Source organism: Rousettus aegyptiacus, unplaced genomic scaffold (genome assembly GCF_014176215.1).
Source record: "Rousettus aegyptiacus isolate mRouAeg1 unplaced genomic scaffold, mRouAeg1.p scaffold_m13_p_16, whole genome shotgun sequence".
NCBI classification, from domain to species: Eukaryota; Metazoa; Chordata; class Mammalia; order Chiroptera; family Pteropodidae; genus Rousettus; species Rousettus aegyptiacus.
Window position 1 is genome coordinate 26,752,223 of NW_023416291.1, and position 23,941 is coordinate 26,776,163.

At 32.3% G+C, this 23,941-nt stretch overlaps 1 protein-coding gene across 6 annotated transcripts in view; it reads left to right on the forward strand.

Annotated features, from left to right (window-relative positions):
- The window catches only part of NEK1 (NIMA related kinase 1), a 125,366-nt gene that overhangs the window by 38,844 nt on the left and 62,581 nt on the right, over positions 1-23,941 (forward strand). For 4 of the 6 annotated variants that reach the window (XM_036233608.1, XM_036233609.1, XM_016148191.2 and 1 more), the window contains exons 12-17: positions 7,101-7,160; positions 7,429-7,488; positions 7,582-7,629; positions 7,794-7,868; positions 12,862-13,022; positions 18,327-18,429. In XM_036233608.1, coding sequence (XP_036089501.1) covers positions 7,101-7,160; positions 7,429-7,488; positions 7,582-7,629; positions 7,794-7,868; positions 12,862-13,022; positions 18,327-18,429 — 507 coding nt within the window. Of the gene's footprint in view, positions 1-7,100; positions 7,161-7,428; positions 7,489-7,581; positions 7,656-7,793; positions 7,869-12,861; positions 13,023-18,326; positions 18,430-23,941 lie in introns of those variants that run through there. The other 2 variants (XM_036233611.1, XM_036233610.1) reach the window with 2 other exon arrangements.

Sequence of the window (23,941 nt, forward strand, 5' to 3'; positions counted from 1 at the left end):
AGTTTTGACACTTTTGTCATTAGACTATGTCACCTGCTACCCCTCCATGTTAGGGTCATCTGCAGACCCTTATTTTTTGACGACTTTAATACTTGACTCACTGTCACTCTTCTAAAAACTGTCATTCTTGATGAGTCCAGTATCCAAAACAGTGACCCTTCCAATAGTACATGGTCCTTTGTTTTTTTAATTGTTCTCTTTTAATGATCTTGTCTCCCACCATACCTTAGAATGTTCACCTGTAGTCGTGCCATCAAATTTGGTATTATCAATAATGGCAACTATTCTCTGGTCTCAATTATAACCATTTCACTCCCTGACCACTACCTCTGTTTCCTGCTCATTCCTCAAAGGCTCTGCCTCCAAAACTTCTTTGTCTTATTTGGACCCATTGATCTTACTAGTTTTTCATTGCCCATCTCCTTCTAGTTTTTCTTTTTTTCTTTTCTAGCTTAAATCCATGTTCTTACATAATAATAATTTCCAAAACATCAGCTCTCTTGCCCCTGTTTTTCACTATTACAAATCACCTGGCAAAAAAATTTGGTGAAATCTAACTCTCTACCATTTTATGTCTGAACCTGGGCATGGAATGTAATCGAAAAAATATATGACTGTTCTAACTGTTCTCACTTTAAATTTATCACCAACAACGTCAAGTGAGAATCTTTTGCCACCCTGTTATATTTCCTCAGTCTATTTACTCTCACATTTTATAGATGATTATCTTTTGCCTTCTCCTTGTTTTTTGCTAAAGGCTAATGACCTTGCTTCTTATTTCATTGAGACAAAAAGAAGCAATTGGAAGAAAATTTTCCCACACACTCAACACTACTTCTGCTAGTCATATATATATATATATATATATATATATATATATATATGTTTATAAATATTCTGCCTTTCTTCCTATTACTTTAGGTGATCTCATAGAGTCAACACAGCCATTTATGTATATTATTATTATTACTTTTGCCTCCTAAGGACTTCGTGCTCTCATCTGCATTATTATTTTGTTTCTGTTTACTGAGTCATTCCTATTAGCAAACATGTATGTTCTATCTTTAGTCTTAAAAAGCAAGCAAACCTTATCTCCTTCTAGTTACTTTCATATATCTCTGTTTCCTTTGACAGCAAAACTTTCCCAAGCATTGTCTATGCTGTTTCCAGCTCCTCTCTTCATTTTCTTTTGGACGCATTCCACTCAGGGTCTTCTATCTTACACCTGCTAGGAAAGAGTTCTTGGCAAGGATATCAGTGACCTCCACATCGTTAAATCCTGGAGTCAGTTGTCTTCTTTCTCTACCTCAGTTTTTGACTCACTCGATTACCCCTTCCTTCTTTAAACATTTTCCTCACTTTAAACATTTTCCAAAGTATTACATTCTTCTGATTTTCCCCCTACCCGATTGCTTTTCTCAGTCTCATTTGCAAGTTTCTCTTCAGGTCCCTGATCTCTAAATATTAAAGTGCTTAAGATCTCAGTCCTTGGATGCCTTTCTTCTTGTACCAGACTCACTTTCTTAATTGACAGCATCTGTAAATTGACACTTAAATTGGTATCTACAGCTTGGACTTCTTTTCTGAATTCCAGACTCATTTCCATCCTAACATCTCTAATTGGATTTCTAAAAGGTGTTCTAGAATTAACGTATGAAACTGAACTCTAGATTCCACATTCTCCCCGAAGTGATCTTTCTTATTTCTGTAAATGACAATTTATCCTTCCATTTGTTTTCAGAACCTTTTGGAGTCATCATTGACTACCATTTCAACATCACATCCTAATAACCTGCCTTCAGAATATATTCACAGTCTATTTCTTGTTACTTTTGTCACCACGTTAGTTCTACCACCTCATCTTTCCCTTGGGTTATAATAGTAACCTCCTGAATTAGTTCACTGCTGTCAAACTTACTTTTCTCAGTCCGTTCTCACTTGAGCAGCCTAAATGCTTCTTTTACAATGAAGGTCAGATCATTGCACTTGCCAGCACAAAGCTTTCCACTGGCTTTTCATCTTACTCAGAGTAAAAACCAAGATTCTTAAAATGGCCCACAAAGCCCTCTGATGCTCTTATTGCCTCTCTAAGCCTCATTTTCTACTCCCTCCTTGCTATCCCCAGTCCAGCCGTGCTAGCTGAACCTTGTTGCTCTCAAACATGCCAAGCATTTATCTGCACAGACACATTTGTAGTTAATATTCTCTTTTCCTGGAGGATTTTCTCTTGAGAAACCCATAGTTTTCTTCCTTACTTCCTTCAGGTTTGTCCTCAAAACCTACTTTATAAGTAGATTCTTCATCCTTGATCACCAGTATACCAAATAACAACCATCTCTCTACCTACTCCCCACGATTTTATCCTCTTTATTCTGCTTCCCCGCCCCCTGCCCGATTGTCACTATCTAATGTACTGTGTATTTTTCATTTATTTGCTTACTACCGGTCTCCTCCATTATAGTGTAAAAGCTCCATGAGAGCAAGAATTTTTGTTGTCGTTCACTGGTTCCTGGAAAATAGTTCCTGGAAAGTAGTCGGCACTCAGTAAATATTTACCAAATAAATGAATGAATGAACAGATTAGTGAGTAGTAGATTAGACTTTGTCAAATCACTCAAATGTTAATTTTTTTAAATACTCAATAACAACCAAAAATCTTAGTAAAACTCTCTACAAAGGCCATTTTATTATTATTATTATTATTATTATTATTATTATTATTTTAGCAAATGGGTAACTATTAAAAAATAAAACCTTGAGAGAAATAATGATAACAATCAAGTCTCTTGAGAACACTGGAATATGTGTTTATTTCATAAGGTCAATAGTAGGAAAAAATAGTGTTAGTAACTGTTTAGTTAGAAAGACAGTCTTCTAAGATTGTTAATGATAGTAGTGTTCAAGATACTAAAAATTAATATAATTCATTCAACTTCCTGTTGTAATCCAAAATTTCAAATTTAAGGATCCTTAGAGCCAGGCTTATTGTCATAAAAAACATAAAAGGTATATTCATGGAGAAAAAAATGGCAAAATACTGCCCTACCAAATAAACGTCATATTTGTGCTTGTGTATTGAAGACCTTCCAGGTTCGAACCCACATTCAATATACCTTTCCTTCATAATGCTCCTAAATTCTGGGTCTTAGCTAAATTGGATTTAGTGCTAGTTACTGATGAAATCCTGCATGTACTTTTTCTTTCTTGTCTTTGTTCATATGTACCCACTCCTCCTTTTTAAATCTTCGTTTTTCCTTTGTCTCTCTTCCTTGGAGGTACATGTCACATTGATATTGGATTATTCTGTAAATCTTTAGAGCGCAAAGTAAAGACAATATTTCTTCTGTTCTCAAATCTTATAGTCCAAATAAAGAGGCAAAGTTCTGAAAAAAGTCAAAAGGATCAAGTTGTGTGATGACTGCTTACATTTTAGCTCTAGATTAAAAAAATATAACGCTGGCATTATGGCCTGGGAAACTGTTACATTGGCAGTGTGGCTTTGATTTTCAGTCTTCCATTGATCTAAGGGAGGTAGGAAGTACCTCAAATGTTTTTTTTATTCTAAGATTTTTGTTTCTTCTCTAATTTTCCTCTCCCCCCCCAATAAAAAGCAGATAAATAATTTCCATATCTGAACTGCTTTAGCACCTCATCTTCTTAATGTTATTTTTATTAGAATGTCAGTTCTGAAGTTAGGGATCATGTTTTATACACTTTGCGTAAAGTAAACATCTAGTAAGTTTATTTTTTAATGAGTGAATAAATGATTGAATAAAATGAATTTCAAGTCAGTAAAGTAATATTTTAACAGCATTTATTAGGTTTAGAGGTTAGATAAAAACCCTGCTTGCAGGCACAGTCAGAAAGCCAGTGCTTTTGAGCTTTTATTCCTAATGCTTAAAGACAACTAATACTTCAGCGCGAGGTCATAAAGAGAAAGCTTTAGAGCATTTGAAATTGTTGCTTTATATACATGTCTAATTCTTGAGATAGAAACTTGATTTCTATTAAGTTATTTAGTTCTTTGAAGTAATTTAAGTACTCTAACTTTGATCTGAAATTTTTTCCTATATAGTATGTATTTTAACAAATTCGCTGTAGTCTTTTAGTATAGTGTTGACAGTTTTATATAATGGAAGAGGGAAGAAACATACTCCCAGTGTTCAAACATTGCATTTAATTTAACTTAATTTTGTTGTAGGCCCTTCCAATTTGTATTCAGATATATATATTTTAACGTAGCTATGATAGGGTACAGATGATTTCGTATTCTGATGTTTTTATTTAATGTTATATATGCTTTCTGTACATTTTTATTATCAGTGATTACATTTCATTGATATGAAATCAGATTGACTGCATTCTTATAACTTTTTTTTTTTTTTAAATCATGGCCTAAATTAAAATTGTTTTGGAAGTGTATTATTTTTTCTAATGGAGTTCAGTGAAATATGGACTCCAAAGTAAAGATATTTTGTAGGCAATTTTTGAGATGTTTATTCCAAAATTGTAGCTATTACAACTACAATCCATTTTAACATTTGGCTTTACACATACAGAATCTTTATCCTACCAGGGAATTAAACTATCATTTGGGGAGTGACTATCTTTATGTCTGTATCTCAATAAGGAATGTACACTTGGGTGGACTTATAGAAATGCTAGTGACTTGTCTCTTAACCAAGTTTTAACCTGACTGAATTGAGAAGTCAGAACTCTTGGTGAAACTGAACTAATGATATAACAGAAGACCCCTTACCTTGGGAAGAATTGTAGTCAAGTGTATAGTCTTTCATATGACTGATAGAATTAAATAATTGTTGGTTTTCTTAATGTTTCCCTCATTTTCAGTTAATGTTATTCAGTATGTAAGAGCAGCATGTTGTAGAATTTTAAGATTCTATTGATAATATTCTAAATAATATTTTATCAAATGTTCTGGATAACAGATAAATGGTTCAGATGATAGTTATGTGTTCTGAATTTTAGGCAGGATTGTTGCCCTTAAACTTTTTAGGCAAATAAATATGATTTTCTAAACCAAAACAATGAGAACTAAATAATAATCAGCATTTGAAATATATAGCTTATTTAAAAATATTTTATTTAAAACTACATTTGTATGTACAACAGTGTGAATGTATTTAATACCACACAACTGTACACTTGAAAATGGTTAAAATGGTAAATTTTATGAGTATTTTACCATAATGGGAAAAAATAGAAAAAAAATTTAAGAGGAAAATAAATAGAAAAAAAAAGAAATGGCAGTCAAATGTCTGAAAAGTTTTTCAAATCTAATAATGGAATTAAAGGAAATAATTGAAATATCTAAATTATTTTAAATAATATTTTTAAAATCAGGTTTTTTGGTTTTTTTTTTAGTTTCTACATGACTTTTCTTTCTGTTTTTGAAAATTCTTTTTGTTTTCCAAAAAATCTAAATCATCTCTTAGATTCAAATTCATAATGGCTTTTTGGAATTTTTAACTTCCTATCAGGCTTAAACATGAGAAGTTTATAAGGAAAACCATACTGCTTAATGATATTGTCCTTCATTTTTTAATTACAAAAATTTAAACTAATGCATATTAAGTTATTATTACTCAAGATATTGTAAAAACTTCTTTGTTCGTTTCCTGTAATCAGTTTTTTTTGTTGTTGTTTTAAGGCTTCTGTAAAACAAAGGAATGGTTATTAAGCCACCAGAGGGCACTCCATGAGTATGTTTCAATATTTTGGCTCTGATTTTAAAAACGAAATCAAAATCATTTCTCTTAATATGGATGTGTCATGTTACCATATTCTTCTCTTCCGTGTAGAAATAGTGCTCTGAAAATACCTGTATGATCTCAGAGAAACTTTTTTTTTTTATTTCCGAAATACATGAGTATCTTATATGTAAGGATATATGGTGGGACATAAAAAGATGAATATAACTTTCATGTAATTTACCACCTAAGAGTGTGTGGGTGTCTTATTGAAACATTCTCTTTTTGTTCCAAATTATTCTGTAATTTATTTGAAGGCTGGTCATTTATGGTAAGATGCTGTATTACATTAATATTTTTAAAGTGTTTGGTGTTGTGGTTCACAAATTTTGAAACTGGTGCTGTACTCGCTACATAAGAGTTAACCTTTGGAACTTGTCAAAATATAGACTTCAGGGCTCCAGGTTCAGAAATTATGTATCAGCAACTCTTGGGTATATATATTGTTTAAAAACAGCTTTATTGAGATATAATTCATGTACTATACAATTCATCCATTTAAAGTTTGAAATTAAATGGTCTTTAGTGTATTCACAAGTTGTGCAGCCATCACCACAATAAATTTTGGAACATTTTCATCATCTCTCTAAAAATTCTTTTCCCATTAACATTCACTCCCCATTCTCCCACCCACCCACTTCTATATCCCTAGGGAACCACTAATCTACTTATGTCTACGTAGATTTACTGATTCTGGACTTTTCATATAATTGGAATCATACAGTACATGGTCTTTTGTGACCGGCTTCTTAGCCTAATGTTTATAAGGTTGTAGCAGGTATCCATGTTCTAGCACATATCAGCATTTTTCGTTTTATTGCCAGAAATATACCTTTATGTGGAAGGAATGTATTTTTACAAAGTTCTTGGATAACATTCCCCACTAGTTTAAAACTGTATACATAGAACATATTTTGAAATGTTAACTTTGTGTTTGTAATACTGTGAAAAGCATTATCTTCAGTTATTTTTTACTTGTACTTCAGTAATAGTGCCCCCAGAGCCCTCTCTTGACTCTTTTAAAACGGAGGTTACTTTCTATTAGTGGTGGCAAAATCATTTTAGTGGAAGACAAGCAGGGATTTTTTTTTTTTTTAAGTAATAGAGTGTAGAGTGATAGATTATATTACACATAAAGGTATTTTATGAAATTTAGGGAGTGTGTATATGTGTGTGTGTGTGTGTGTCTTGGTCTGGATATGAAATATATTTCTTGTTATGGGTTACTTTTTTAAAAAAAGCTAGAAATCTACTCTTAAGTCTATCTATGTAGAAAACAAATGTAGATAACAAATTCTTATCTAATTTGTAGTTTTACTTTTTGTCCAGGCCCATCAAACTCCATTGAAGAAAGTGAATCCTGGAGAAGAAAGGGGGAAAATGTTTGAGGTATAAAGAAACCTATCTGCTTATTTTAAAACTTTTGCAAAAATAATTATAAGAAAAAAATATATATATATATTTATATATAAAAACCTCCAAACCTTTCCTCCTTATTTCTTTCAAACAAATACTTTTAACTTTTTTCTTTTTTCTTTCTTTTTTTTTTTCTTTTTTTACCTTCCTGGGCATACTTCGACAATTGGCGTACTAATATTCCTGATGAAACTAAAACAGTAGAAATTATTATTGATAAAAATGTTCTTTTTTATTTAAGGAAGGAGCAAGAAAGAAAAGGTTGGGATTTATCGAAAAAGAAAAGAAACAAAAAGATCAGGTAGTTTTTTGCTCTTGATTTTCTTCTCTTACCAAGCTGTAGATGATAATAGTTTCAAGAACTCTAAGAAGTTTGTCTTAAAAATTGTTTCAGATTAGTTTAATGAAGGCTGAACAGATGAAAAGGCAAGAAAAGGAAAGGGTAAGAGGATAATCCATTTTTCTATGGTATGTTCTATGCTCTCCCCACACACATACTTTTATTTTAAAGGAAGACACTGATGTTCGTTTTATTACTAAATGTGTTTCATGTATTTCATATTAAATACTTGAAATGGTGTTTTGTTTGTTTCTTTTCCCCAAAAGTTGGAGAGAATAAATAGGGCCAGGGAACAAGGATGGAGAAATGTGCTAAGTGCTGGTGGAAGTGGTGAAGTAAAGGTAGGCATTTGAAACCAATACAGTTACACTACTACCATTTTTTCCTCTAGTGTCACCTCGCTTTTTAAAATCTTTATAATTGGCTTTTTTTTTTTTTGGCATAAATTTACTTTTTACTTAGAATTCTACAGCATCTATTACAAATTCTTAGTTTTTCTGCATGTATTTGATATATAACTTGTATTGATAACTAATATGTGACACTGTTAAAATTACTTTAAAAGTTTGATGCGAAGGCTGTGATATACCATTCCTGCCAGAGGAATCATTTTAAAATTAAATACAGTTTGTCACATCTCTTCCTTAAATTCTTATGTAACTTCACATAGCATTAAAGATAAAGTTTTCAGAAGACCTATATTAATCTGGCCCCTGCCAGTCTCTCCAAGCTCATCTCCATCCATTCCCTACCACACATTGTATGCTGTAGTTATGTCAAACCGAAGACCATATTGTAGTTTCCTTACTGTGTGTGGTCTGATGAATCTTTTTGTCTTTGTATTGTGTTTCTCTCTCTCTCTCTCTCTCTTTTTTTTTTTTTGACAGTACCTTCTCCCTCTTCACTCTCACTCCCATCTCCAACCTTAAATAACCAACTACCTAACTGACCATTAATTGGTTATTAAAACCTAGCTAACTGTGTACGTAGATATGGTAAGTCAAACTTTTGGATAGAACCAGACTATATAACCTTAGGTAAATTATTTAGCTTTTCTGAGCCTTACTTCGTCACTAAAAAAAAAAAGAAAAATTTCAAGAACAGTGCCTGGAGCTTGACTAGGGTAACTTCCTATTCCTCTTTCTATTCTGCCAGTCTTTACCTTGCATTTCCTCTTTTGCTCTTGTAACATTCTTTATGTACCTGTGGTAGGCTGAATACTGAGGTGGCTCCCCAAATTTCTGACCCCTGGAGTACACACCTTGTATTATTGCCTCCTCTTAAGTGTTGATGGAGCCTGTGAATATGGCGGTAAAGCAGCTCCTTGATTAGATTATGTTATATAGCAAATGGTGATGGGGCCATTACTCCGCGATTATGTTAACATTTTATAAGACTCCCTCATGGCAGACTGGAAGGGGAGAAGAAAGTCAGAGATATGCTTCTGCTTGCCTGGAAAAGAGCAAACATTCATGTGGCAAGGAGATATATTTGCCCTCTAAGAGTTGACAGTGATCTCTGACCATCAACTAGCAAAAAAATGGTGATCTTAGCTATTACAGCCCCAAGGAAATGAATTCTGCCAAAAACCAGTGAGCTTGGGAGAGGACCTAAACCTCAGATGAGAATTACAAGTCTGGATTTCTGCCTGGTGAGATCCTGAGCAGGGTACCCAGCTAGCCATACCCAGACTCCACAGCCAGGGAAACTGCGCCCTAATATTGTCTTAAGCTAAATCTGTAGTAATTTGTCACATAACAATAAAAATGAACACACTGTTATTATTTATTATAATTTTAATTTGTATCATACAGTCAACTATTAGCATGTCTTAAAACTGTAAATTCTCTTAACCCATACTCACTAAACTTGATAATTTAGGTGCCCAATAGGTATTTGTGAAGTTGAATTGATTGCCACTCTTGTTTCTTTTCTCCTGAAGTTATGATTTAAATAAAAATTTGCTTTGTCCATTTTATGTAGACATATGTCTATCCTGGCTTTCTTGATTTGTTTTCAGTCGCTAGATGCACAAATTTTTTATGTTACATATCAGTAATTTAGTAAGAGTCACTTTTTCTAATTCTATATTAACATAAACCCACACAGTTTTTAGTAATACAATTTTATCTTAAAATTATACTTTCCTATTTTTATACTGTATTATCTGCTTTGCTATGAAATAGAACTTATTACCTCCTAAATGATAAGGAGTGACTGAGACAGATTTTGGCCCATTCTAAAATAACTGACTCCATATCTTATCTGATTGGAAAATAAAAACTTACTAATCAAAGTTTGGGCCCTCAGTTCTTGTCAGACATTTTATATCAAGTCCATGATTAGTGTTGAGAATTTGATTATTTTTCTTCTCTGTTTGCATGTATCTTCCATGCAATGAAATCTTCTTTTTCCTGTGATGTCTAAATCTGTATTTAATCCTAAAGTCCAGTTTTATCAATGTTGTTTGATAAATAATTGAGATATTTTTTCAACAGTGTTAGATATAATGTACTTAACAGATTTCTGCTTTATTTATAAATTCTATAATGCTTTCATTGAGCATTAAGTAAACTTCATTTCCCATGACTGAAACCAAATTCAACGTTAGTTTCTATACTTATTCTCCATAGGGGTTGAAATATTTAACTACTTAACCTGTTTTATTTCTGTACAGTTGTTAAGGACCTGGAGACTCAGTATAATATGAATTAATTTAAGGAGATCCCCAAAACAAAGATGCAACAAAAACTAAACATTAATGGAAATATTTCAAAATTAATACAATTATTACATACTTCAATAATATGACATTATTCACAGTATGAATAACCAACTGTCTTTGATTATTTAGTACCTGCAAAATCTGGAAATTTTTTGCTTTGTTTTTGATGTATCTCTTATTAATGTGTGTTTAGAAATATTATGAAATATTCCATGTATATAGTTTGATCATGTGGTGATCATAAAGAGGCATATCTGTTGTTTGAAAACATATTGGAATACTATTCAGCAATAAAAGGAAATAGATATTAATACATGCAACAACATGGAGCAATCAAGACATTATACTGAGGAGAATAAGCCAGACTCAAGAGTACATATTGTATGATTCCATTTATATGAAATTATAGCAATGGCAAATCCAATCTATATAATACAGCAGATCAGTGGTTGCTGGACTGATGGGGCATTGACTATAAAGGAATATAAGGGAACTTTCTGGAGTGATGGATATGTTTTTGATTATGATAGTGAATACACGAGTATACATGTTAGAACTCATCAACCTATGCTTGCAATTGGTGAATAAGGTGATTTTTAAAAGATCATATTGCTTCAGTATTCTAGTTTAGTATTTTCAACATTATGTCGAGTAAAGAATCTTCAGAGGTGTTTTTATACTTTTGTTTTTGTTCAAGAGAAACATTAGAACACTCAAATTCAAGTTAAGATGATATTAATACCAGACTAAACTCAGAGTAAACATTCTCATAGGAGATGTGACTACCTTTTATCAGATCTGATTCTTGCCTTGAGATGCACATTTCGAAGGCATGTATGTTTGTGTGTGTGTGTGTGACCTTGAGAGAGTTTCCTGCCTAATTAACTATTTTACCTGTTTTTAGTAACTTTCATCTCTTGCTATTCAAGCGTCTGTAATCAGTCATCTTTTTTTTTATCTTGAGCTGATTTTTTTTTAATCATGCTTTCTTATAATACTGTGTACAACTTACTGTTTCAAGATGTTAACACAAATTTTATTTCCTTGAGTACACCAAAAATTTTTTTATTTTTTTATAGAGAGAGAGAGAGAATCTTTTCTTAGCCACACTTCTTTGTTTCTTAAGATGTTATCACTTAGAAGCTCTTCTTCCTTTACTGTCAGTATTCTGGCTTCTGTTCTCATCACTTTTCAAAAAACCGGGCTTTTTGAACACTACCCCTCAACTTTAGTCATATCAGTTTGTCTTATTTTCTGTGCTTTGACCTTTGCATTTGAGGTCATCAATTTCCTCATCTCATTGAAATTCTTCCACAATGACTTCTGTAACGTTATACACTTATTTCTTTTTAACTCTTACCCTTTTCTGACATCTCTAATTTTAAATATGAGTTTTCTATGCACTTGAGTTCTTATGTCTCTGAGGTTGTATCCTTATTATGTCTTTGCCTTTATCCTTTGTCATTCCCTTGGAGAACCTACTACTCCCTTCAGCATTCTAGACTTCTTGGCTTGGTGTTAGAGCAACAAACCTTCCAATTCTTGTACCTTATTCTCTCATTTATTCCTGCTTATCTTGCATGATTTGACTTATTGACATTCTTAAAAACTCTTTTGATATGCTATTCCTACTAGAAAGTTTATAAATGCTTTATTTCTGTTGTTTATTATAAATACCCAGGCTTGATAGCAGTTATTACACCAATATTTTATGACCAAGCTCAATTATTCCTGTTTGCCTTCCTTCTAATTATATTTAATCTTCTTTCTTCCTCCCCCTACTGCCAACACCCAAATATATACTTAAATCGCTTATTTTTGCTTTAATACCTTGGCTCATATTTAATCATTTAATCTTTGGTATTTTTTACATTGCTTTCAGGCTGGGTAGAACAATATCTTTCTTTAGTGCTTTTTTAAAAAAATTATCTTTAGGGATTTTTACTTCTGGCAATTTTTTTCTGTTTTGTGATGAATTTGCTCAGTACTTACTACTTTAGAATGTGCCTATTACTGTTCATTTGTCACAGGCATGAAATGTTTTTCTAGTTTTGTGCTTTGTTTTCCAAGCTGTTTGTAAGCTGCTTAAGGAAAGATATGTTTTGCTGCTTTTATTTATACTTAGAGTATGTTTCAATGATATTTATATCTTCATTGCTTGTTGAAGGATTTGAGGTATATTAAATATCATATGCAGATGGTTTTGTTAAATAGAGCTTTGAGTGATACAAATGCGATCTCTATTTTACTTAAAAGTGATGCATATTTAAACTTAATAGAATGGCATCACATAAAATATATATTAGAAACTTGTTTCAACACCTGCTGGGACCAGATATTTCTATATTTACATGATTTAAGTGACATTTTTATATTTTTGTTTGTTATATTCAATTATGCTTTATTGTTAGTAACAATATACTATTTTTGATTATTAATGGTTATAATAAAGTAGAATGACATTTTGCTTTAGGCTGAATGTATATTAATATGTTCAACTTAGATAATTGCTTTTTAAACATCAAGCGTTGAAATTTTTTCTTTTAAGTAGTACTGGTCTTTTAGACATTATGAGATAAACATGTAAGAGCTCTTTGTTTAATTCCTAGGCTACCTTTTTTGGCGGTGGAGGGGCTGTGGCTCCATCATTTCCTTCTCGAGGACAATATGAACATTATCATGCTATTTTTGATCAAATGCAGCGACAAAGAGCAGAAGATAATGAAGCTAAATGGAGAGGAGAAATACATGGCCGAAGGCTACCAGAGAGGTATGGACATGTTCTGCAGAAGTTGTTTATGCTTTGCTTCAGAAAAAGGAATAAAAGTTATTTTGCATATTTATCTACAGAGGAATTTCACCTGTAGTATATCCAGGATTACCTAATGAGGCAGCAGGTCATCACTATTTTCTAACTGATATTGTTAGAAAAACTTTGAAAAGATCGAGGGCTCTGCCTAAACAACCCAATGAAAACAGGTTGGACTGTGATGATCCGTAAATTTATCCTTGTGTATAATTTTGTCCTATGTCATGTCTAGCTCAGTATCTGCACTCTGTTTTCTCCATAGATTACATAGAATATTTTTTGCCTTCTGGATATAACAATTTTTTCAGGTGCAAATTTGGCCCTTGATTACATGTAACAAACATAGCTCTTCAATGTAGCCAAATTTTTATAGCTTATATGTGATAGTCTGAATGTACTATTTAAAGGAACATGTGATAACTCTGAGCTAACATAGTTTTAATAACTTCATTAAATTTCTTTAAGTAAATCAGAATATGTTTAAATGGAATCACACTTTATGCAGAACTACAAAGCATGCTTCTTTGTTTTCCTTTTCCTCATCACTTAGAACCCTTTTCTGTCTATTTTGATTTGTTTTCTCTTCACATACATCTCTAAATCATGGTTCTCTATGGTCCTGCTCATCAGAATTTTTCTTTTCTTCCATTGCATTCATTTGGTATGATAGCTATCAATAGTTCCTTTTTTCTTAAGTATGCGTACATGTTTTCTTAGACATTCCCGTTTTTTCTGTAAAACGTTCTGGTTATCAGTATATCATTCTGTAAAAGTTTAGTTGCATTGCCTTTTCCTTGTCATTTTAAAGGGAATACTTTTGAGTATGATGAAAGTTTTTATGATCCCCCCAGTTATAAAAGATGATCAAAAGGTATTTGAACAGAAGTAAATAATTAAGTTGAATATAAATTAGCATTATTAATTATATACAGTTGCCTGAAGTATTAAGCTAATTGTTTATTTTCTCCATTCTTGATAAAGGAAGACTATGCAGATTCACACATATCCATACTTTTATGAGATGGCAAAGCAAATTTATGTGTGGCTTTTAACTTCTGGTGTTATTGATCTTTGTAGTAAATAATTGATTTGGTTTTATTTTGTTTTATTTTAATCAAATCTAAAATAAGTATAGTATGAATAAAATAGGAAAGTTATTATTCTTTTTGTTATTGATGATAGATTTTATTTATTGAATACTTATTATATACCAAATTGTATTGATTCATCACAGCAACCCTTTGAATTAGATATTACTTTTTAAATAAAAATGGCGATTTTAGGACTTACAGAGATTTAAAACTTGTGCATGGTCAGGCAGCTAGTAAGTGATAGGCCTGGGATTTAAGTCCATCTGACTGTAGAGTTCAGCTCTTTAAATACTCTGTATGGAAGATTTCTCAGCTTCTTGAGATAGTACTAGTGAACTAGGCTAATAAGTTATTGATTTAATTGGTTGTAAAATTTTAAAATATTGGGTACTTTAAGAATTAAACATGATACTAGATGCTGAATGAACTTTCGTATACAGTTGGCCCTTGAATAACACAAGTTTGAACTCTGTGGGTCCACTTATATGTGGACTTTTTTCAATAAATACAGTTGCCCTGTGTATCCCCAGGTTTTGGATCTGTGGATTCAACCAACCTTTAGTCAAAAACAGTATTTCCGTTCTGCATTTGGGAATCCACAAATGCGGAGGGCTAACTGTATGCATTGTCTTATGCCATTTGATAGAAGAAACTGGAACATCCAGGGATTTTGTTTTCTGCAGTGGCGAGAAGGTTCTGGTGGTCTTTGAACCAATCTCCCATGGATACCAAGTGATGACTGTAATCTATATGTCAGGTCATTCCTGATCAGTTCTCTTTCCTGTTTCAAACTGAATCAGCAAACTAACTTATAGTTATCTAAAACTTTCACATTCTCTTTTCCTCCTATTTTGGATCACCCACATTTGCCTCTTCCTTATTTATGGTATTATTTTTTCTCTTCTCTTCTAATCAGTAACTCTGGCCAGTTCAACTTTATTTATATCCATGTCTTAATTCACCTCTTCAGTTAGCTTTTTTTTTTTTTAAGACTTTATTTTTTTATAGCAGTTTTAGGTTCACAGCAAACTTGAGTGAGAAAGTACAGAGATATCCCATATATTATCCCTGTCCAAAATCATACATAGCCTTCTTCATTATCCCCACCAGAGTGGTACGTTCAGTTAGCATTTTAATATTAGAACTTCAGCCATCTAAAACCATTTTATAAAACCTTTGAGTGCCTTTTAATATTTGTGTGTTTTACAGTGCTTTTGCTTTTTCAAGTCATTTTCTCTATATAATTTCATTTAATTTGGGTAAAGCTAACAACAGTTCCATTCTATCAGCTATACTTCCCCACCTCTTCTACTTTAAACCATGTCAGCTAATTTTTCATTTCTCAGATTATTTCTGCTACCTAGGTCTCTGCCTATTTTTATATTGTTTTTACCTCTTAAAATTATTTATTTACAGTCATCCTTCAAAAAATTTAAATTTTCTTTATCAGAAAAGGATTTGAGCCATGGATATGAGGTACCCTACCCAAATTTTGCCACTTATTTATGCATAGTAAGAAAAGGAAAGAAAAGAATTCCTTTTTTTTTCTTTTGTCAAAATGAAAAAAAGTTCATCTTAGAATACTTATTTCTTTTTAACCCATTCTAATGTTTCTGTATTTTACTTTCCAATTCCTAATTTCTTACTCTCTCTCTCTCTCTCTCTGTCTCTCTCTCTCTGTCTCTGTCTCTCTCTGTCTCTCTCTCTCTTTCTCTCTCTCTCTCTCTCTATATATATATATGGTTTATGTTTTACTGACTTTAAGTTGTATAGTCTTGGAACTGAAAAATATATTGTTTATTTGCATTAAACAGTTGTCCTTCAAAAATTTTAAATTTTCTTTATCAGAAAAGGAATTGAGCCATGGATATGAGTGCATTAAGCAGAATAAGTACATATGGATTAACAATGTTTAATGAAGAGAATGACTTTTAAGAAATAAATTGACTATTTTCTCTTACCCCCATGAGCCTAGCATGATAGTTTGTACCCACAGTTTAGCACAGTTTTACTACTTGAGAGAGAAATAAAAATATGAGTATGAGTTCTTCTTTTTTGATATCTATGAAGTAGTAAACAGAAATGCATGAAAAAAATAAAGACAGTTTCTAGGGGTTATGTTTTACATATTATAAGAAGTCATAGAATCAATTAAACTAATTTTTTCCTTTATTCTATTGATAAGGTATGTTACTCCAATTGATTTTAGTATGTTGAACCAACCAACCTCGCATTCCCAGAACTCTATTTTATATATCTTTATGTTTTCAAAGATGGGAATAAATATTGCCAAATAGTTGGCACTCAGTATTTGTTTAATAGAGGAATAAAGAAATAATGTGAAGCGAAATTGCTACATGTTTTCAGCTTATGATTGAAAGCAGCCAGTTATATAAACCTGCTTATTTAAGTCAGCTTAGGAAAAGGCTAGTCAGTGAAGCAAAACTTAAAAATAATATAAATAAATAGAACAGGTAGTGTTATGTATACATGAATGGTGTGAAAAATCTGTAATGCAAAGCAGTTATACTATGAACAGATTTTTAGTAACATAATTTTGTGCAACTGTTGTATTAACATGTTAGTTGGAGGTTCAGACTTACAGACATTGGACATAATATCTTAGGATGGGAAATCTAGCACATTCTACTTCTATAAAGGTTAGAAAAAGAAGTCGATATAATCAGGACATACAGCAGAGATCAGAATTTTATCTAATTATAGATGGTGGTGTAAACTTCCAGAACCCTTCAAAAGAGCCTTACCAGTAGACATAGTTTCAGATGACATGTCTGAGCATTGTACCCTCTGAAAGTTTGTCTGCCCTTTTCAGGCCCAGCTTTATATACATGGGGCTCTAACAGATCAGAATATAGCCTTGTTTGGATATATGAAGGACATATGTTGCATCCAGACCAGATGTACCTTATTAGTCTCAGAATTATACAGTACAGAATATGACTAGTGGAGGATAGCACATGTGCACTACAGAGGCATAAACAAATTTCTTGTTCATTATCCTTGATTTACTCAAGCTGCCGTGGCTTGAGTGGAATGCATTTCTGAATTGGGTGATGTGAACTAGATTAAGATTTGGCTACCTAGATGTATCTGTGAGTTATAATAAAAAGCTCTTAACCACCTATAGAGATTATCTAATCCTAGAAAATTCCAATGATGGAAATGTAACAAGAATTTTTTAAGTATCACATAAAGTAAAGGTAAATAAACCTTAGGCCACAATCATTCATAGCTTTGTGGTGAAATAGATTTTAAGTTTTTACAGCTAGTGGTTATGTTCCAGTTAGTGGTTAGTAAAACATGTAAAAGAAATGATTATTTGAGACACAAAAATAGGAAGTGTTTAAACCTACTGGAAGACAAAAGACATTTATTTCATGTATTTTTTAGAGCACAACTTAGTTATGGTCTGAAAGAAGGGCTATAGGAAAGTTGTGTGCCTTAGTAGCCAAAATCCAAGGAGAAGCACAGGCCGTAACTTGCTCATCTTTGTTCCTCACCTCCAAAATTAACTGCAGTTGATACTGTACTATGAGTTCTGTGATTACTGTGGCTGGCTTGTATTTATTTTTTTATCTCCTATACTTAGTGTGTTAATAAGACCAATATATGTAAAGGTGTTCAATAACAGTTTGTTATTAATATATTTTACTTTTAGTCTAGATTCACATTTATGTTCATTCATAATTGTCAGAGAAAGATAAAGAAATATAATTGGAAAAGATTAAAAGAAGTAATTGAGCTATTAATTTTCCCCTAATGTATCTATTATTCTTTTTAATAGTTTTAATATTTAAGGAATTCAGACATTACTTTTTACTGTATTTTTGAAATTTTACAATCTTTTTGGTTTTTTTTTGAAAAATTTCATTTTTGAAATTGCTATTATACTACTTTAATTTTACTTCAATACTGACCTTCTTGTTCAGATTGGAATAGAAGCATAGACTTTACTTGTATTTAAAATAGTAAAGAATTTGATTAGGTACTAGATACTAATATATATGTAGGTAATTCTTTATTCCAGAGGAATGTCTTATTTCATATCAGCCTTCTTATTCTGTAACAAAGTATTTAGAATAAGTATAATTTGTAACTTTTTGGAATATTTAATGTTCAAAATTTCTGACTTTGCTCTTTTCCACATACTCAGGCAAAAGGGGCAGCTAGCTATGGAAAGAGCTAAACAAGTGGAAGAATTCTTACAGCGAAAACAGGAAGCAAGGCAGAACAAAGCTCGAGCTGAAGGGCACATGGTATGATTTTTTTTTTTTTTTGAGGTTTTTGAACATATTAGTATTCAAAGCAAAGGTCTGGAATAAGGTAAGCATAAGTGAAAAGAACTGTAATCTTTTCTAAACATTTACTCTAAACATTTAGAGTATAAAATTGTGATGTATTTTAACTTATTTAAACCCTCTTCTACTATATCTTTTATACCAAGGGTTAAATTTTCTTGTTGGTTTTGTTCATTGGAAGTAAGTCCACAGCTATATCTTTTCTTTAAAAAGAGTTGGAGTAGGTATAGCAATCAGGATATTTATATTGAATAAATAAGTTCCTACATTGCTCATTTCCCCCACCGCTCACCTTATATGTTTTTGGTTTTTAAATGCTTTTAAGTAGCACAGAATTTAAAGAAAAATGAGAAATAAACATTTGGATAAATATATGAGTAATTACACATTTACTCTAAAGCAAATTAGAAGCAAAGTGTATATTAAAGCCTCTAATTATGCCAGTTAACTAAATTAAGTCGCGTATCCAAGAAAATATTAACAGTTTTTAGATAATCATTTCAGTAGTTAAAACTCTTAATAGTTTTGACTTATAGAAGTGTACAACTGCTTTTTGACCTTTTGTCCACAGAACAACTGATATTTTTTTCTGTTAGCTCAGCACCCCATAAAGCATCATGCTCACATAGGAAATGGGTCAATTAAGTGGCAATATATTTTGATTAGACTTATATCTACACAAGTTCATAAGTGATACCTTTGTGAGTTAATGTAATTATTACAATTTAGGATATTTTTTTCTTGAAATAATGTCATGGAAAGATAGCTAAATTTTTTAATGGTTACCTTTTATATTTTTAACACAGATCAGTTTATACTTTTCTAAATCTGGAATTAATCTGTGTTTGTATCCTTACTGTAGATAGTAGAAAACTTCCGGCATTCTCCTTTAACTCATACTTCCCATGTTAATAGCATCTGGAATTTTAGTTATAGATTTTAATTTAACTTATTTTAAAGCAATTACTAGAATTATCAAGATTTATAGATTTCTTTCCTCATCATTATTCCTTACATCATACTAATCTGCCCTCAGTTTATTTTTCTTCAGGCTGGAGAATACTTTCTGGTAATCCTTTTGGAGAGAAACATTGCAAGATTTTCTAATGTCCTTATTGTCCTCGGTGTTAAATGATAATATGTAGTGGTGATGTGTTGGCAAGTTTGCTTGACATTTGTATGTCTGAAAAAGCATTTTGCTGCTTTTTTTGAAAAATTTTTTCAAGTGTAGTATTATAGGTTGAAAGTTATTTTTTTTCTTTCAGTGCTTAAATGATATGTCTCCATTTATTTCCTGGTATGTCTGTTCCTGACAAGAAATCGCTGTCATTCTTATCTTTTTCCTCTATATATCATTTTTTTTTCTCTGATAGATTTTAACATTGTTTCTAACATTATTTCTTCATTGCTAAAAGTGATTCGATTACTCTGTATTTGGTGTAGTCTTTGTGTTTATTTTGGAGTTCTTTGAGCTTCTTGGATCTGCAGATTTATAATTTTTATCAAATTCATAAAATTTCAGCCATTATTTCTTCAAAAAGAGTGTTTTTCTGTTTTCTTCTCTCTTTTTCCTTCTAGGATGTTCAGCACACATATATTAGGCCATGCGATGCTCCCTCGACAACTGACTGATGTTCTGTTTGTTTATTTTTAGTCTTTTTTCTATGTTAAAGTTTATTTAGATCATTTTTATACTTCCAAACTTTCTCTTTATAATACTTATACTTTTCTCAACCTTCTTGAACATATGGAATATAATTTTAACAGCTGTGTTAATGACCTTATCTACAAATTTTGCTATCTTTGTCATTTCTGAATCTGTTTGCTGATTGATTTTTCTCCTCAATTTGGTCATCTTTTTTTTTGCTTCTTTATATACCTGGTAATTAATAATTGGATACTAGTCATTGTGGATTTTATTTTGTTTTTGTTTTTTTTTTGGTGGGAGGGCGGGTAATTAAACATGTTAGGTTTTTAATCTGGGATGCAGTTTTAAGTTACTTAGAAATAGTTTGAGTCTTTCAAGGTCTACTTTTAAGCTTAACGAGGCAGGTCCAGAATAGCCGTTAGCCTGGAACTAATTTGGCCCATTGCTGAGCCAGTACCTGTTGATATGGAAGTCTTTCTACCATGACTGTTGGAAGAATGAAATATTCCCAGCCCTAAGTGATCCTGAGGTATTGTTGACATTATGCTAATTGTCACTCATCAGGAGACTAAGAGAAAAACACTCAGAGGATATCCTCTACAATACTAGCTATGCAGCTCTCTCTTCTTTGGTACTTCATCCTACAAAATTTAGTGATCTTCAACTTCCCAAGCTCTGATTGCTGTTTTCTGAGCTCAGGGAAACTGCTCAGTTCTGTTTGGGGACCCATGCTACAAACTGGAAACTCTTGCCAGGCAGTAAGTTGGGCAGTTACTGGGCCGACCTCACTTGTTACCTTCTCTCAGCGTTCACTGTCCTGTGCTGCCTGTTGTCTAGTGTTTGATGAACCATTGTTTCATTTATTTTATTCAGACTTTTAGTTGTTTGAAGTGGGAGAGTAGATCTAGTCCCAGTTACTCCATCATGGCTACAGTTGAAAATCTTAAATAATAACTTGGCTGGATAAAGAAATATAAATTTGAAATTCTTTTCCATACCACTTTGAAGATATCTTCTTTTCTTTGTTACTAATAAGACATGTGATATTCTGATTAATGTTTCTCTCTAAGGGATTTTTATTTTCTCTCTGATAGCTTTTAGGACTATTTTTCTATCTTTGATGTTCTGAAATTTCACTTGAATGTTTCTCAGATTTTTTTTATTGACTTAACTCAGGCTCTAACTGGATACTTTGAACATGAGTACTTATCTTCAGTTTTGGTACATTCTCAATATTTCTTCAAATACTGCTGCTGCTTTTTCTCCTTAAAGAACTCCACTAGACAGATCGAAACCTCTGCATCAAATGTCCTTCTTTCTGTACTCTTATGTCATCCTTTTTTAATCTTCTTTTTTACGGTTTCGAAGGATTCCTAGGCCTGAATTTCAGCTCACTAATATATTCATTTTTGTCAACTCTGCTGCTGTTCAGCCAATGTAATGAGTTTCTTTTAATTTTAGAAACTTGTATCTTCATGTCCATCAATTCTAGTTATTTTTCCCCTAATACTCCTTGATCGTGTTCTCATTTCTCTGATACCAAAGTTATTGTAAAATCTTGTTCTTAGTGTGCTACTGTTTATGTTACCTCAGTTTCTTCTATTTTTAACTTCGTTATCTATTTCATAGTATTGGCATTCCTTGACTATTTGGTGTTTTTGATGATGTGTTTATGTTTGGGAGTGTCTATTTTATTATTCATTGCCTTTGTTTGAGTGATCATTTGATAAGATGGGAGACAGGTCTCTACTGATCTGTCCCCTGCACCATTTTCAGTAAGAGTAAAGGATGGCTAGGGCATACTGCTTTTCTGCCAAGCAAATACCCTGAGACCTTATTTTCTGACCTTATTTTCCTAGGTAGTACAAGTTATACAGATCATTGGCCTATCCTTTCACTCTTAAGTTCTCTCTTATCACTTCCGTCTGAAGGGAACTGACTCTGCTTCTTCCTTTGTAGAGATGGATAGTGTGCTACAGGTGACCCTCTTATTGTAACCACCGTTGTTTGCTGTTAGGCCTTCTTATGCTCTTAGCTTTCACTATGCCTTAAAATATGTTTTGTGTTGCTCATACCTTCATTCTAACATACATGTCTTTCTAACATGTTTGTAAAGTTTCTTACTTTAAACTGATTTTGTGTACTTATCTCTGGATTTCTCCTGTTCTTGGGACTACTGAGAGCTTTGCTTGTTCTTCAGTGCTGATATGTATGCACTTAAAATAACCACTTCTCTATTCTAGGATTTTGTAAAAGGGTAGGCTACAGTGTTACTCTGCCATCTTGCAATCAGAAATTAGTATTTTCATTTTGTTGTCATCATTCAAAAAAAATATGCAGTACAGATCAGCAGTGCATCTTGATAGTGATTTTTTATGAGTTTCCAAGATTAATTTTGTTAAACTGTATAGAATTTCTTTATTCCCTAGATGACTAAATGTATACGTAAAACTTTGCTTTAGAAAGATGTGGCTAAAGTGAAGAATTTCTGTTTTTTTTAGTATATTTGGGTAGGTGCATCATATATTGCTTGTTTTGTTCACTAATAACAGGGAAGTTTTTTTAAAAAAAACTGTTGGTAATAGGTCAATTAATTAAAGGTGACCTTATTAAAGCTTAATTAGACATAGTTTATCTAGAGTAATTTATAATTTAATGCTGAATATATACACTAGTAATGTGAGCTAGCGAATAAGAAGTGAGAGCTGAGGTTAACTGTAGGAAATATAAAAGTCCTCACACATTTTAAGTTCTAAACTCTAACTTTTTAATGATGAGGTAGAGTTACTATTTAAAATTTGCCTCTATTAATTTTCTGTTGCTATATAATAAATTACCATAAATTTAGTGGCTTAAAGCAACACAAATTTATTGTTCACAGTTTCTGTGGGTCAAGAATCTGGCAAGTTTTAACTGGGTCTTCTGTTGGTGGTCTCAGAAAGCTGAAATCAAGTTATCCTCATCTGCAGGCTCAACTGGGGCAAGATCTTCTTCAGTCCTTCTTCAGAGCATTAGTAGGATTCACTTCCTTGCTACTGTAGGACTAAGGTCTTCGTTGTCTGACTAGCTTTTGACTTGGACCACTCTAAATTCTGAGGCCACTCTTAGGTCATTGCCAGGTGGCCTCCTTTATGTCAGCAACAAAGAACTTTCCATGTATCAAATTCCCGTCACGTTTCAAACTCCTGACTATCACTTTACAACCAGTAGGAGAAAACTCTGCTTTTAAAAGGCTCATGTGATTTGGTCAGGTCCACTGGAAAATCCCTTTATTTTAATGCCAGTCATCCCATTTAACATAACATAATTATAGAGAGGCAAATCCATCATATCTGCAGTCCTGGAGATTATGAAGGGTTTGTAAACATGTTGAATGTGGACGGATGGCAAGAAACTTTGGGGGTCTTCTTAAAATTCTGCCTACTACCCTCCCTTTGTAATTCTAGGCACTACATCTAGGGACAGTAGACTAGGCAAGGTGAAGGAGCTACTTTTAAGTGCTGTCTGTAGCAACATACTTGATAGTAGAACATGCCCGGGTCTCTAAACAAGAACTTTTTTAAAAAATTGATTTTACTAAGATATGATATGATATGATGAAATTCATCAACGTTAAGTACATATCTCAATAGGATTGACAAATGCATATATTAATTTAACCACTGCCACAACCATGGAATAGCAGTATTCCATCATTTCTTAAAAATTTCCTTGTCTCACCACAAGAAAAAAACATAACTATGTGAGATGATGGATATCAACTAAATTTACAGTGTTAGTCATTTCTCGACATATACATGTACTCTAAAACCTTAAACTAAT